Source organism: Rhinolophus ferrumequinum, chromosome 19, assembly GCF_004115265.2.
Source record: "Rhinolophus ferrumequinum isolate MPI-CBG mRhiFer1 chromosome 19, mRhiFer1_v1.p, whole genome shotgun sequence".
NCBI classification, from domain to species: domain Eukaryota; kingdom Metazoa; phylum Chordata; class Mammalia; order Chiroptera; family Rhinolophidae; genus Rhinolophus; species Rhinolophus ferrumequinum.
This window is the reverse complement of record NC_046302.1, coordinates 26,498,411-26,511,990: the sequence shown is the minus strand read 5'-3', so window position 1 is coordinate 26,511,990 and position 13,580 is coordinate 26,498,411. Positions and strand designations below refer to the sequence as shown.

At 38.4% G+C, this 13,580-nt stretch overlaps 1 protein-coding gene across 3 annotated transcripts in view; it reads left to right on the top strand.

Annotated features, from left to right (window-relative positions):
- Positions 1-13,580, top strand: part of B4GALT6 (beta-1,4-galactosyltransferase 6) — a 63,712-nt gene that overhangs the window by 36,683 nt on the left and 13,449 nt on the right. For 2 of the 3 annotated variants that reach the window (XM_033087642.1, XM_033087641.1), the window contains exons 4-5: positions 5,445-5,569; positions 11,672-11,788. In XM_033087642.1, the coding sequence (XP_032943533.1) occupies positions 5,445-5,569; positions 11,672-11,788 (242 nt within the window). The remainder of the gene's footprint in view (positions 1-5,444; positions 5,570-11,671; positions 11,789-13,580) is intronic. The other variant, XM_033087643.1, reaches the window with a different exon arrangement.

The following is a 13,580-nucleotide window of genomic DNA, read 5'->3' as shown; positions in this document are numbered from 1 at the left end:
GGCCACTACGCCTAACCCCGGGCCCCCAACAAAAGTCAGGTTTCTTGGTTGCAAACCACAGAATACAACCAACTTCAGTTTAAGAGGAAAGAGAATCCATGAAAAGATATTAAGCAACCCTCAGAAAACCTGGGTGGCCACAGACGTAGGTTCTGAGGCTCAACAGTCAAAACAAGGCCCAGACTAGTCTGTGAAGAGTCTCCCACTGCCCCGTGGCAGAGATCACAGCTCCCACTGGGGGTGCTCAGGTCTGGAGACCAGAAGTGTCACCCCTGGTGCCCCTAAAGCCCCTAAAAGTGCTACCACTTTTACTGAAAGATCGTTTTGCAAGGTGCCCATGTCCTCATGTTGTTCACTTCTACTTCCCAGTCTCCTGTGGGTGTATCTGGTCACGTGACTGCTCCTATCTGCCACAGAGGTTGGGAGAGTGGGTTCTAGCTTCTTCCTCTGGGAGGCAGGACTCAGTGGTGGACAGTTCAAACAGCTGAAATGTGTTCAGACCAAGCTGGGTGGCCACAGACTGAGCCCCAGGCGTCTACGGACACAGGAACTTTGAGAGAATGGGGCCAGTAACCTCCATTCTAAATAGGCCTGCCGGTGGTTTTTAACTGCATCACCAGAAGTAGTGAACTGGTTGATTAGGATACCAGATAGACAAGAAAAATGGGTATACAGCAGAGAAAACTTAAAGGTAGAACGGCCAGACTGTCCATGCTGACACTGCCAGTCAGTTCTAGGTGGCAGTGATGGTCAGGGTGTGGTACTGAGCTGGGTGCACCAGGATGATGGGTAGGGAGGGGAGGGCATGTGTCAGTGAACGTTGCTGGGTATTGGAAGATGGTACAGCGACAAGTCGCAAACTTCAAAGTCATAAAATTCAAACTCAAATTTATGGAAGAAGGAAGGGCGTGCTTTTTGGTAAGGTGTAGGTTTGAATCTACAGAATACTTTCTTTCACGTCTGGCTTCAAGTTGGTAGACGTAAGAAAGTAGGCACTTAGCATAGTTTGAAAGGGAGAATACTGGTTTAATTCAGATGAGGAGCGGGGGTGGTATTCTAGAAAAAACCTTGAGGTAGAGTATATGGAAATTTCTTGGCAATTGAATGATTCTAGAAAACACATTTGAAAAGGCCGGAGGACAATAGGATATACCATATTTCCTGGACAAGACCGATCTTTAATTTTATAAGGGCTTTCTGGGAACAAGAAAGGAGCCCTACATTAAATGCACACGTTGTAGGGTATGTCCCTACGTCAGAATGCTAAAACATGAACGAATGTGTCTCAGCATTGAGGAACTATAGTAATAGGGGTTGTGGGTTCTGTCAATTTCTCAGTCGTCGGGGACCAGGAGGACAATTTGAAAGCATGTGACAAAGGGTATCAGTACCTCCAGGGGTGGACCAAAGGTGGATTACCAGGCAAAACTGAAACAGAAAGCAGGCTGTTAACAGAGGTCACAGCTAGTCATTCAGAGTACAGGAAGAAGGACCACAGCAGGAGAAAGTGTATGTTAAGTACTGTGTCCTGTGGCCGAGATTAGAAGACGAGAACTGCAGCTGTACAGGGGGCTGTCATTTTAGGTCACCTACCTGTGGGACCCCTTTTGAACAAATGTCTTAAAGGCATATTTGAGCACCTGATGGAGCCAAGGAGTGGAAATACAGGTATGAAGGAAGCAGAGAGAGAGAGAGGTGAGACAGGATTGGACATGGCCAGCTTTGACCTTCCCGTTCGTTCATTCGTTCGTTCATCCTATGTCTATGCATTGCACTCAGCATTGGGGTTGTGTGACTAAAAACGACTCTATCTATGTTTAGAATACTCGGATTTGCTTACTTCAAGGATAGTTGAGTACGAAATCATTTGTATAAGCAAAGGTTATAAAATTCCACACGTTGAGAAGCCTAAGTAAAGCATTGGAAATGGGCAATTTCTAGTCTTGGCTTCAAAGGGGGTCGTGGGGGACTGGGGGCAGATATAACTGGTCAGCCTCAGAGCTGTGGTTAAGCGGAAATCCCGAGGGAGGGGGGAGCAAGGTGCCATCTTATTGTAAAAATGGTTTTCTGACTCTGGAGAGGAATCCACCCCAAAGGACTTTTCTAGAGGAAATTCAGGTCTTTCTCTGACATTGTTTCAGATCTTTGGGCTGTGCGGATTTTGAAACCCTGAGGATAAAACAGACAAGAACTCAAGCATCCAGAATTAGGCTTTAGATATAGACCGCAAACTGAGTGAAGTAGTTATTTAAAACTGTTAATTTATAGAGACGACAATTCTCTGCCTAGAGAATATATGCCTTAAATTTTACTTGAAATGTGAGAAAAATGTAAATATAGGCAATTTGTATGTATTGAATGTTTATTTTAAGAATTATATTTTAATAGGAAAAATAGTATCCTAAATCATGTCATGTGATACATTATAATCCACGGGACCAGGAGCCTATAGTTTGGGCCCCCTGCATACCTAACAGGCCCCAGGCCCATTGAGGGAGGCACTTCGCATGTCTTACAAATTCAGCAGTAGGAGATTATAGCAAATGGCCTGCGTTATTTTCATACATAATAGAAGTAGTTTGGGGCCTGGGTTTTGTTGCCAAGACTGACGGGTAGCTTACAGTTGACCTTCATTCTTCCACTTTACCCTCCAGCTATCTGGCGGCCCCATCTCTCTTCAGGCCCCCACTTCTCCTGCTCTTTCCTTTCTAACCCCAGTCGCACCTTCCAAATAGTGAAAGTCAGGATTTAATAAATGACATTATTTACATTTATGTCCTGATTGATTATAATGCTGGGTAAATGGGTTTCAGCCAATGCATTTATTTCTCGACCTTTTAATCTTGAATTGCAGAAGGAGTACACATGTTCTCAGATTTAGCGCAGGCGCAGAGGGAAGAGTGGGGTTCCCTGTGGGCCTCTGGATCCTTGCTCTTCAGCTGGCCTTAAGTCTCAGCAAGCGCAATAAAGGGACGGCCTGGCTGATTGCTCTTTTTTTTTTTTTAACGTTTTTTTTATTAGTTTCAGGTGCACAAAACAATGTACTAGTTAGACATTTATCATTTATATCCCTCACACAGTGACAACCCCCCTTCCCCCATCCACTACCCCTCTGACATCGCACACAGCCATTACTCTTATTTACCATAAAGAAGGCCGGGTCCTCCCCTGGCTTTAAAGCACTGAACCGCTTTCTGGAGTGAAGCCTGAAGGGGACACCCATATGTAAATGAGATGAAAGTTGCCTTCATGGGTGCAGTGGGAGGGGGACCCCACGTCCTCCCTCATCCCACCACAGGCTCACTTTGAGAGATTCTTTCTGCTGAGGGCAGTTTGGAAACCATATCCCCACAGGTTTACCTGCTCAGTGCCTCTTCCTGGGGACATTCCGTAATGTGCCCTTTTCCCCTTCCCTTCCTGTACACAGGGTTTTCTCCCTAATACCACCCGCCTGCCCCCACTAATTGGTGCTTCGCTCTCTCTTTCTGATTGCACTTTTAGTTTCTGTGGTGGCAGTGCCTATCCTGAAGGCCTGTCCCCTTTCCCGAAAAGAAAATGACATGGCTATTACTTCTGGCATGTTATTAGGATTTCAGAGCAAAGAGCAATAAGCACATAGAAAGTCTGCTGAGGGACTCAGGAATTTGGCTGGGGTGCAGTCAGGACGGAGGTGAACTTCGGGTGCCTGGGGCATCAGGGATAGTAAGTGATGGACGCAGGAGGCCCTGTCCATTGAGGACAAAGGGCTTCATCTTAATGTGCCAGCACATGTGTGTTCAAGATGAAAAATTAAACTGCAAATGATACTGGAGAAAACTGCTGACAACAATGATGATTACAGCTGTTGAAACAATAAAGCTGGAAAAAAGGCATAAAAATTGGTTTCACAGTGCCTAAAGAATACTAACAGTTACTTGTATGGACTGCTTATTATTTAGCCTAATTACTGTCATTTAGCAATCATGCATACCATTTTAAATAGATCAGATTTATTTGTGTGAATTTTGTTTGGTTACACTGCTAGATTTTGTTTTTGTCAGCTGTGTCCTGATAGTCTGTACTCAGACTGATCCCAATTATATTTGACCTACCCTTTCTCTGCAAGTCGTAAGTTACTTTTTCCTTTAGTTACCTGATCTTTCTCGTAAGATTAGCTATTTTGCATATCTTGTTACACTAAAATGCTGGATATTTGGTTATAAAAGACCATTAACGTTGTCAGTAGAGCAGGCAGACAGAAGATTACAAAGTTTTTCCTAGCTTACTCTGTGAAACATATGTATTTGCATTTTAAAATACTTCTTTCTAGCATGCTTTTGTGCTGAGTGGAAGCTACTGATGTTCCTGCCTAGTTAGGACAGAGAGGCCTCTGTGGAAGCCTTATAGAATATAGAATAGCAGGAGCGAGAAAAGGGGTTCCCTCAAGAGAACCAGATAGATGTTTTATATTGTGAAATCATGGCCACCGAGGCTCGGCAGACGGGAACTGGGAAACCTCAACACTTGTTGGTCTCCGTTTTATGAGATGAGGAGGTTAGAAAGAACTCAGCCCTGTTAGTTCCTAGTTCTGTTTTTGAGTTAATGGAAATAATGTTCCATCCAAGATTCACTCCTATCTCAGTGGCATACATTCGGAAACATTACTAAAAACACCTCCAGTCATATCATATACTTATTAATTTGGAGAGTGAGTGCCTAGGATACCAGGAATTCCTTAAAAGTCCATGGTTTTTCAGTTTTGTATATCCAGGGGATACATAGTAGGAACCCAGAATTGTGTTTGCAAATTTTTTCTCTTAAGAAATGTCAGTAAAATAAATGACAGTAATAGTAGTTATTTATTGTGTACCTTTGTACCAGCACCGTACCTGATCCTTCACACACACACACTATTTCATCTAATGGATACATCCATGTTGGGAGGCAGGCATTACCACCTCCTTTTATAGATGGGGAAACTGAGGCACAGAGACGCTAAATAGTTTCTCCAATGGAAGCGAAACTTCAGCTTCCAGTCAATCTAACTGCTTAATTAACTTTCTCCTCCTGTGCGTTGTGTCCCCTCTGTTGACTATGTTGAAATTAAAAATAGTTTTTAAATACTTGAATAGTTGTTAATTAAATTGCAATGATGTGCTAAGTTGTAATGACATGTAATCTTTTCCCAAAGAATATTAACATATTCATTATATTACTCAAAACCACAAAGTTTAAACTATTTGATTCTCTTTGGCTGATTTACCAAAGTTAACAGTGTGACTGTATCATTTATCATCCAAAGTAAAATGGAAAGTGAGTGACATTCACAAGGATGTGGTAACTGGAATAAATCATACTGTCCTGGCAACTAAGTTACGCCATCATCCTACTGATCGCTACTTGTCTTGCTTCATCTTTGAGGCAAAAAACTATTAAAACAATTCTTCGTGTTTTTGACCTTCCAGGGGGATTCCTCAATGTCAATGTCAGTGAAGTCAGTTTTGATGAAATTCATCAACTCTTCTCCAAGGATTTAGATATTGAGCCAGGAGGTCACTGGAGACCTAAAGACTGTAAACCCAGATGGAAGGTGAAGTAAATTTTCTCCTTAGTAATGTGCCTATTACTATGCATTTGAGGAAACGTGTGCTTGATTCAGAATGTGTAGTGGAATCCTTTCAAGTCTTGGTAAATTTAAGACATCAACATTTTTATGTTTAATGTTTAGGTATTCACAGTTCAAATCTGATTTAATCGTGTTACTTGTGAAGACTGTACCTGCTCCTATGCAGATACGAAATATACTGGGGGTGCCCAAAAATGTGTACAAGTGGACACTTTGGTCAACATAGCTCAAGCAGTAGTTCACTGTGATCGGAAGTGTCTGGACGCTGATGGTAACCACTTTGAGCACCTCTTGTCATTACAGAAGTCAAACGTGACTTGTATTCATCTTTTATTATCAATATATATTATTACAATTTTAATCGTTTTTCCCTTTCTTAAAGTGTGTATACATTTTTTTGGTACTCTCTGTATATGCTCGTGTGTTGTTGCCAGTCTCTTGGAGGTCCTGATAATAAATACCTCACTTGAGATTGGCCTAGAGAACAGGTTTTTTTCAGTTCTGTTCTGTTTGGAAGAGAGGCTCTGATTTCTCTGCTTCCTGAAACTGTCCCTACTGATTCTGGACACCTGTGGTCATAGTGCCACCAAGTCCTGGAACTGGTGAAAGCTCATGGGGAGGATATTACTATCCTGATTTCCAGTTAAATCTAGTATTGGGGTTTTCACGCTCTGCTCCTCAGTCTCAGATTTCTAAAGAGCCACTCAGAGGTCACTGTGACATAAAAGGGAGAACTTTGGGCTCTTTACCTCTGTTTCATAAGGAAGAGCACAAATTTTTTATCTTTTTGCTGTGTCAGAATTCTATTTAATGTTTTGTTTGAAAAACTATAAAGGAATGGGCCTGTCTCTGCTGCTTAAAAAAAAAAAGAAAAATCATAGTTTAGACTAGCTGTGCTCTCTGTACGATGAAATTGGTTAATAAGTGCATATTCATGTAATGTTTTTATGTGAGTAGGAAATAGCATTGACATTAATTCAAGTGAAAACTACATATGATTGAATAAAATGTTGTCCTAAAGGATTGTGACATAGCCTTAATTTGAGATTGGTTTTCAATTTCTCTTTAAATCTTAGTATATTGCTAAAAGATTTGTCTTTTGGTACCAAAAAAAAAAAAAAAATCACTGCTGGGAAGAATTATATCCTGTTAAGCTTAGGATAAAAGCGCTCTGACTTAATTGGCCTTGAACTCTCTGTATTTGGGGATGTGTATTATTTATATTGGCACCCCTAACACAGAGCATATTGTCTTGTATGAGGTAAGCAGTAAACCCAGTTTTGTTGAATTGAGTTCGTGAGACAAATAAATGCCTTGTTACAAATTATTTAATATCTATATATTTTTTTGCCTCAAACAAGTTGTAGGGCTGCTTAAATGAATTCCAGTAGAAATTTTGGCAACAATGTCCATTTCACAATTGTCTTATGCTATTTCCCCAATCCAATTCAGTTAGTAAATGAATCTTTTCATATTTGATGATTGATTTTTCTCACATTTGTATATAAATATGGCCCAATTGACGTAACTCCACTTTTTAAAATTGTTCTGGACACATAAATTATTTTTCTTACTTGGGGGATGAGTATGCATGCTGGAAGCTAAAGGAAGAAAAAGCATACTCAGTCACAAAGGCTGTGGTACCCCACAAAGGCTGTGGTACCCCACTAACGTGGAAGTTAGTCCTCAGACACACGTTCCTGTTAAGTACAGCCTACCCTCAGCTGTGCACTGTGTGACACGGTAGTAGAACAATGTGGGATCCGAAAAATGATTCCGATGTCCTTTTTCCAATGGTCTATATCAGAAGTTGGATTTGAAATTTTATGGTTTGTTTTCTTCTTATTTTCTAGGAGAGAAGTATATCACACATACATAGTTCCTATTTAGAAATTTTAGTAGACTATAAACTCCATGTGAATCAGTAGGTAAGAGTATTAAAAGTGGAGTTCTTAGGAGCGCGCTAATTCAGGGATCTAAAACTTAGCTTATTTTATAGAGGAACTGTGTGGCAATGCTGCTCTTATTTCAGCTTTGTGCAAACTCTTCTCAGAATACAGTTTCGAGTTCTGAGCTACACAGCTAAAGGTATGAGAGGAAATTTAGAGATCATTCCGAGGTGACCTGTCCTTGCCATACTTAATTAATTAAATAATTCTCCACCTCCCCTGCCTGTTTACATTCTAATAATGTCCATTCTGACCTAAGAACAAAGTAGAGAAAGGGGGGAAGACGAAATAACTAGATTTATAGTAAGCGTCTGCTACCAACTTGATTGTTAATATTTGAGGTTCTTTTACTTAAAAAAAAATCAGTTAAGTTTATTGATGGTCAATTCATTGGAACTGAGCTCCAAAACTAATGATTTCAGCAATTCCAAGCTATTGCTGAACACGGCATGTTGGCGGAGAAGATTCAACACAGGTCGGATGCCTTGGAGAGGCAAGCTCATTTCTAAAAGGAATCGATGAGGGAAGTGTTTACCTACGACATTTCCTTTCATTCAGGCTGCAGGTGGAGGCCTGAACAACTTTGGTCTAAGACGTAACGGCTTAAAGAACCAGGCAGCGGCTTGATGTTGTTAGCTACTCAGAGGCCTGGAGTTCCATTTCTAGTCCAGGGTGCCTCAAAGGTGGGTCTTGCGGCCACCTGTCTCAGAACTACCTGAGGTGTTTGGTAAAAATGAAGATTCTTGAACCCAGTCCTCAGGCATTCTGATTCTATTAGTGGAAAGAACCTGCATTTTTCTTCTTTTTTTTTTTTTTAATCAAGTGCCTCCTGCTTGAGAAGTTCCTGTATGTACTGGCAATGAGGAGAAAGAGGAAGATGGACCTAAAAACACTGCGGGAGGATGAGAGCTTGGTAGCTTTGACTTTGTTCAGTCTTAGTGGCAGATAGCTAGTGCACCCTTAAAAGTAGGCAAACATGAAGCCATATCATTTTGGGATACCCTACCTGGTGGTGTGTTTGAAGTTCCAAAGTAGGATGAAAACTTGGTGGAGGAAATTGATGTAGTAAACATTTTTCTTGCTAATCTCATGGGGAATGTAGGAGAAAATAAGCAAGATAGAAAACTAGGTGCATAAATTCAGTAAGGTTAGTGGTTTTAAAGTGGGAGCAAACTATGGGATAATTTTGCTTGGACAAGAGGTGGTGAGGAGAGATTCATGAAGATAAGTGTTGTTTTTCAGAAGATAATGACCAGATGTTCTTTATTGCCACTGGAAATGCATCAGCAGGAGAGTGGCTCAAACAGCAAGTTAGGGCACATATAAGAAAGAATGTCCTGGAATAAAAGCTATAAACTTAGAAATAAATCATCACAGGACACTGAGATCTTCTTTTTCTAGACAACATATTGTAAACTATTGAGGATGTCATTCCACAGCCACAAGGGACATGTCAAATGAAATTTTAAGACACTGTTTAGCTTCATTTTAATAAAAACTTTGCTTTAGGCATATGATTCAAAATCTTTGATAACTGTCTTATTAAAATGTGAACAATTTATTTGCTACTAAAACAACAGTTTCACTTATTTGAATTTGCCAAGACAGTGGTAATTTTTTTCTCTTACGACATTCTGAGTTTCCTTATGAGATTTAAAAAACAAAGAAATAACTCTTGCTATTTTAAATGTTTCATTGAAAAAATTACTGCATTAGGGGCCATGACATTGCCTTTGTTTATTTTTATATGTTTAACTCATCAGTCGTCCTAAATGTATTTCAATAATATGGACCCTGCAGCTATTTAATAGCTTCTTCCCTTAAATATCTATAATTCACCTTAATTGCTTTTATAGCCCATTTATATTATGTGTGAGGCATTCACCTTGTGGCCAGTTCAAAACGAGGAAGGGCAAGTTCCACCCTCATTTCAATAGAAGGCATCACACTGGTACACAACAGATAAGATCAGTGGTAGGGATCTGTACCCACCATCTAATTGCTTTCTCTCCTTTTACTTCTCACAGCAGCTTCCTACCCTAAGAGTAAACCCAGGGGCCCCGGAACTGCTTTGGGAGTTTGTATTGATTTGGGAATTCCTTGAATATGCCAGTAATTGACACTGAAGTCCATCAGCAAGTTCCCAGTCAGGAGGGAGTGCCCAGAACCAGCAGTAGCCATCGTGTGAGGGTGTGGAAGGGACGCTTGATGTGGGCTGCTCTGACAGCTCTGCAGCCTCAGATTCATAAGTCACGGATGAGGCAAACCAAAAGGGAATGAGATCCAAAGTGGGGTACCAGAACCTCGTTAGTTCCTACCACTTACCAAATATAGAACATGAAAATGGCAGCCTCATGGCGGATATTTAGGGAATAATTAAGGGGAAATTAGCAGTGGGGTTTCTAAGTTTGGATGTCTTCAATTTTACTGAATCATGCTTTGTTCGCTTTTTAAATGAAACTATTTTAAGAATTAAAAAATGGGTCTCATTTACCATCCTGGTAATATAAAATACACAGGTAAATGTTACTATTTTCTCTTGACTATATCTAATGCCATACTCTGATTTTACAAGTAGGATGAGGTCCTAAACCTATGCACGTGCCCCAGTTACTTACATGTATTCATTGGTTAGTAAAATTTATTTAGTATATGTGAAATTTTAATCAATAGCACATTTAATGCTCTTACATATTTTTCTGTTATAATCAATTTAGATTGTATTTAAAAATCCAGAATATAGAGTAACACAGAAATTTTAATTAGATATATTATGACTTTTATGTTCTTTGAAAATCTGATGATTTTAGAATTTATAATCTGTAGAATTATAAATTACTTATTTTAATTTCAGTTTTTATTGGAAAATTCACAATTATAATAAAGCCAGCTTAGCTCAGAAATTGCTAAGAAAAGTAATGTTTAAAAAATATTTTAGCTTTTTCAAAGGCAAACTGAAGTGTAGGGTGACTTGGCTTGTGTGACAAAGTTTGGATATAGATAATAGAGGATTTGAGTAAGTGATAATTGATAATTGTTGACTTATTCCCGTGTTATATTAACATGTTTTATTTAGATGGTATTTTTTAGTCTTGATTTTGATAGTTCCAATAAATGTTTTTTTCCCCTATTACAAGAAAGATTAACCTATTGAAAAAGCATTCTAATTTCCATATACATGGTTTTTCTTTTATTTTTTGGATTATATAAGAACACATTTCCTTGATTTATAAAAGACAAATTTCTGTTTTCTGTGCTGCTTACATCATCATTTTGTTAAGCTTACCACATTAACACAATTTTTATTGTAAAATTACTTTAAATTGAATATTATCCTACCACTGAAATAAGTATAAAATATAGCAAAAATTTAATCATGCATTTTGTTAAATGAAAACTATATTAATATAACTATGAAACTTCATGTAAATTCCATAACATATCTGTTAGATTAAAAAAAAAAGTATCTCTAGACCAGATAAGCCATGTGTAGGATAATAGATATTCAAGTGGACTCTTTTAAATTCAGTTTAAAAACCATTAAGTTATTATTTATGATCTACTTCTACTTTAAAATCTAGAAGTTACTCTTGAGACATCCCTCTCCCTCACTCCTCACATTCCATCCGTAAACAAATCCTGTCTATTTCCCTCTTAAATGCTTCAAAACTCCATGCACCTCTCTTCTCCTCCACCCTCACCTCAGTTCAAGCTACCATTGCCTCTTGTCTTGACTATTGGATTAATTTCCTGAGCAGCTCCCTGAGTCCATTTATGGCTTTCTCCAATCTGCTCTCCATAGTGTTCTCTGCCATCACCAAATCTGACTTTATCACTCTTTCTAATCTTTCCACACTTTCTAAAGGTGTTCATAGGATAAAGACCACAATCCTTAGAATAGCCCTCAGAGCCCGTTTATACCTCCCAGCTTCTCAAGACCATAAGTGGCGTGGAGGCAAGGGCCATGTCTGTTTTTGCTCACTGTTAGATCTCTGATGAAGAAAATTCATAAGAATGGGACTTTAAAGCCTTCCGAATTTTTTAAGGATTAGTTATCATCTTTACCTTTATGGCTTGTTGCTGTATTATTCACATATATGACTATTTTGTCTTAAAGGTGGCAGTTCTCATTCCTTTTCGTAATCGCCATGAACATCTTCCAATTTTTTTCTTGCATCTGATTCCAATGCTCCAAAAACAGCGCCTGGAATTTGCCTTTTATGTCATTGAACAGGTGAGAATTTTTTCCAAATTGTAACTAAGTCTAGTAGAATGTAATAAACTCTTAGATATGGTTTGAGCAACAATGTTTAGCTTAAGGTTAATCAGGTAACTCAAATCCTTGGTTTTATATTGATTTTTGGATTAAAATTGAGTTTTGGATTGAGCGGTTAGTGGTATATACCACATTTTGTGAATCCATTTATCAGTTGATATACTCCTATCATTTTTAATCATCTAGTATTTATTAAAGTGAATTTTTTCTCTAATTATTGTTCATATTGTCAGCTACTTTTTTTCTCTAAATATTTTTCTTGTCTCACTATATCACAGGCACAATTTTTTTCAGCCTTATTTGAACCCTTTAGAGATATTTTCCATACTTCTACTTTTTTCCACTTTTGTCATTACTTATTTTTACACTTAAAATGTCATCTTTTTTTTTTTTAATTTATTGGGGTGACATTAAAATGTCATCTTTGATTTCTTTCTTCCCTACCCCACCTCCCAAACATTAGGTCACTTGCTGAATTTTATCACTGATTTCTACATAGCATTTCTAAAATCATGCATTTTGTTTGTGTTTCAAATACATTATAATTTGGTTACTTCTGGTTTTGACATTGATGAACTCATTTTATCCTGATCTTTCCTTTTTATTACTCACACTTAACCTGACTAAAATATATTTCCTTATTCATCAGTAGACAACAAGTGACTTAGCTTGTATTATCAGATGCTTCTTTTTTTCCGATAGAAAATATTCAAATTTTATTCCTAAGATTGTAATATTTAGTGTTTTGCCAGCTCCTTTGCCGTTTACTCTAAATACATTTTTACTCTTTATTTTTTTAAATTTCTTACTCTTTGCTTCCTTTCTCTACTATTCTCTTGACAGTGTTTGGTTTTCAACATAATTTATACTTCTCTGTATGTAAATCCCCGTTTTAAGGTTTGTTCCCTGTGCATACTTTGATGTATATAGTGCATATGCACTTTTTAATGTAACAACTTATATTATGAAAATTGATATTTTTTGACTTAATAAGAAATCAAAATTTTTAGCTGCTTTCACAATTGTGAACTTCTAAGTGAATGTTACCCACTGCTAGTTTCCTTTTTCAAAACTTCAGTCTCTACAGTGTGTTGAAAGATGAGCTATCTGCCTCTGTGTTATTAAAGGCTTATTCTCCCGAGAGCCCAGCATCATGGAATTATTTTGTGTATGTGATGAAGAAGAAATCTTTGCAGAGCAACTGAGATCCATATTTTATAAACCTCTTAAGTTAGAATCTCAGCCTGGATCAATGTTAATTCAGGCCAGTGTATTAGATAGTGTGTAGTTTGGAGCAGTAAGATCTTTACCACATATGAAATAGAGGAGTAATTTTTCTGTTGGACTGGTGCCCAGGAGCGCTCAGCAATTGAAGAGCAGCGCAGAACTCCTAGTTACATATGGAAGATTGTACACATATTTACCTCTTCTTCTTTGTGTACTCCTAAAATTAGAATGAAAGAAAAATCTTTTGAAAGGTTGTTAAACCACAAGGGCAAAGCGATGGAAGTAGTTGAGAGTATTCAACACATTTCTGGAAGTCAGGAAGCAGATGGATCATTGGCAGCTCCCCTAGCAGAGCAGAGGATGTTTAAAGCCATGTGCTTGATTGTGACAAGCTTGAATTAATTTGCTGGACAAACCCCTGCACATTCGGCCCTTGAAAGGTGTCGCCAAAGATGGACTGAAGCACTGGGCTAAAGTGAGAGAATTGTCTGAAAGTTTGATTCCAAAACAATCAAATCCCCAG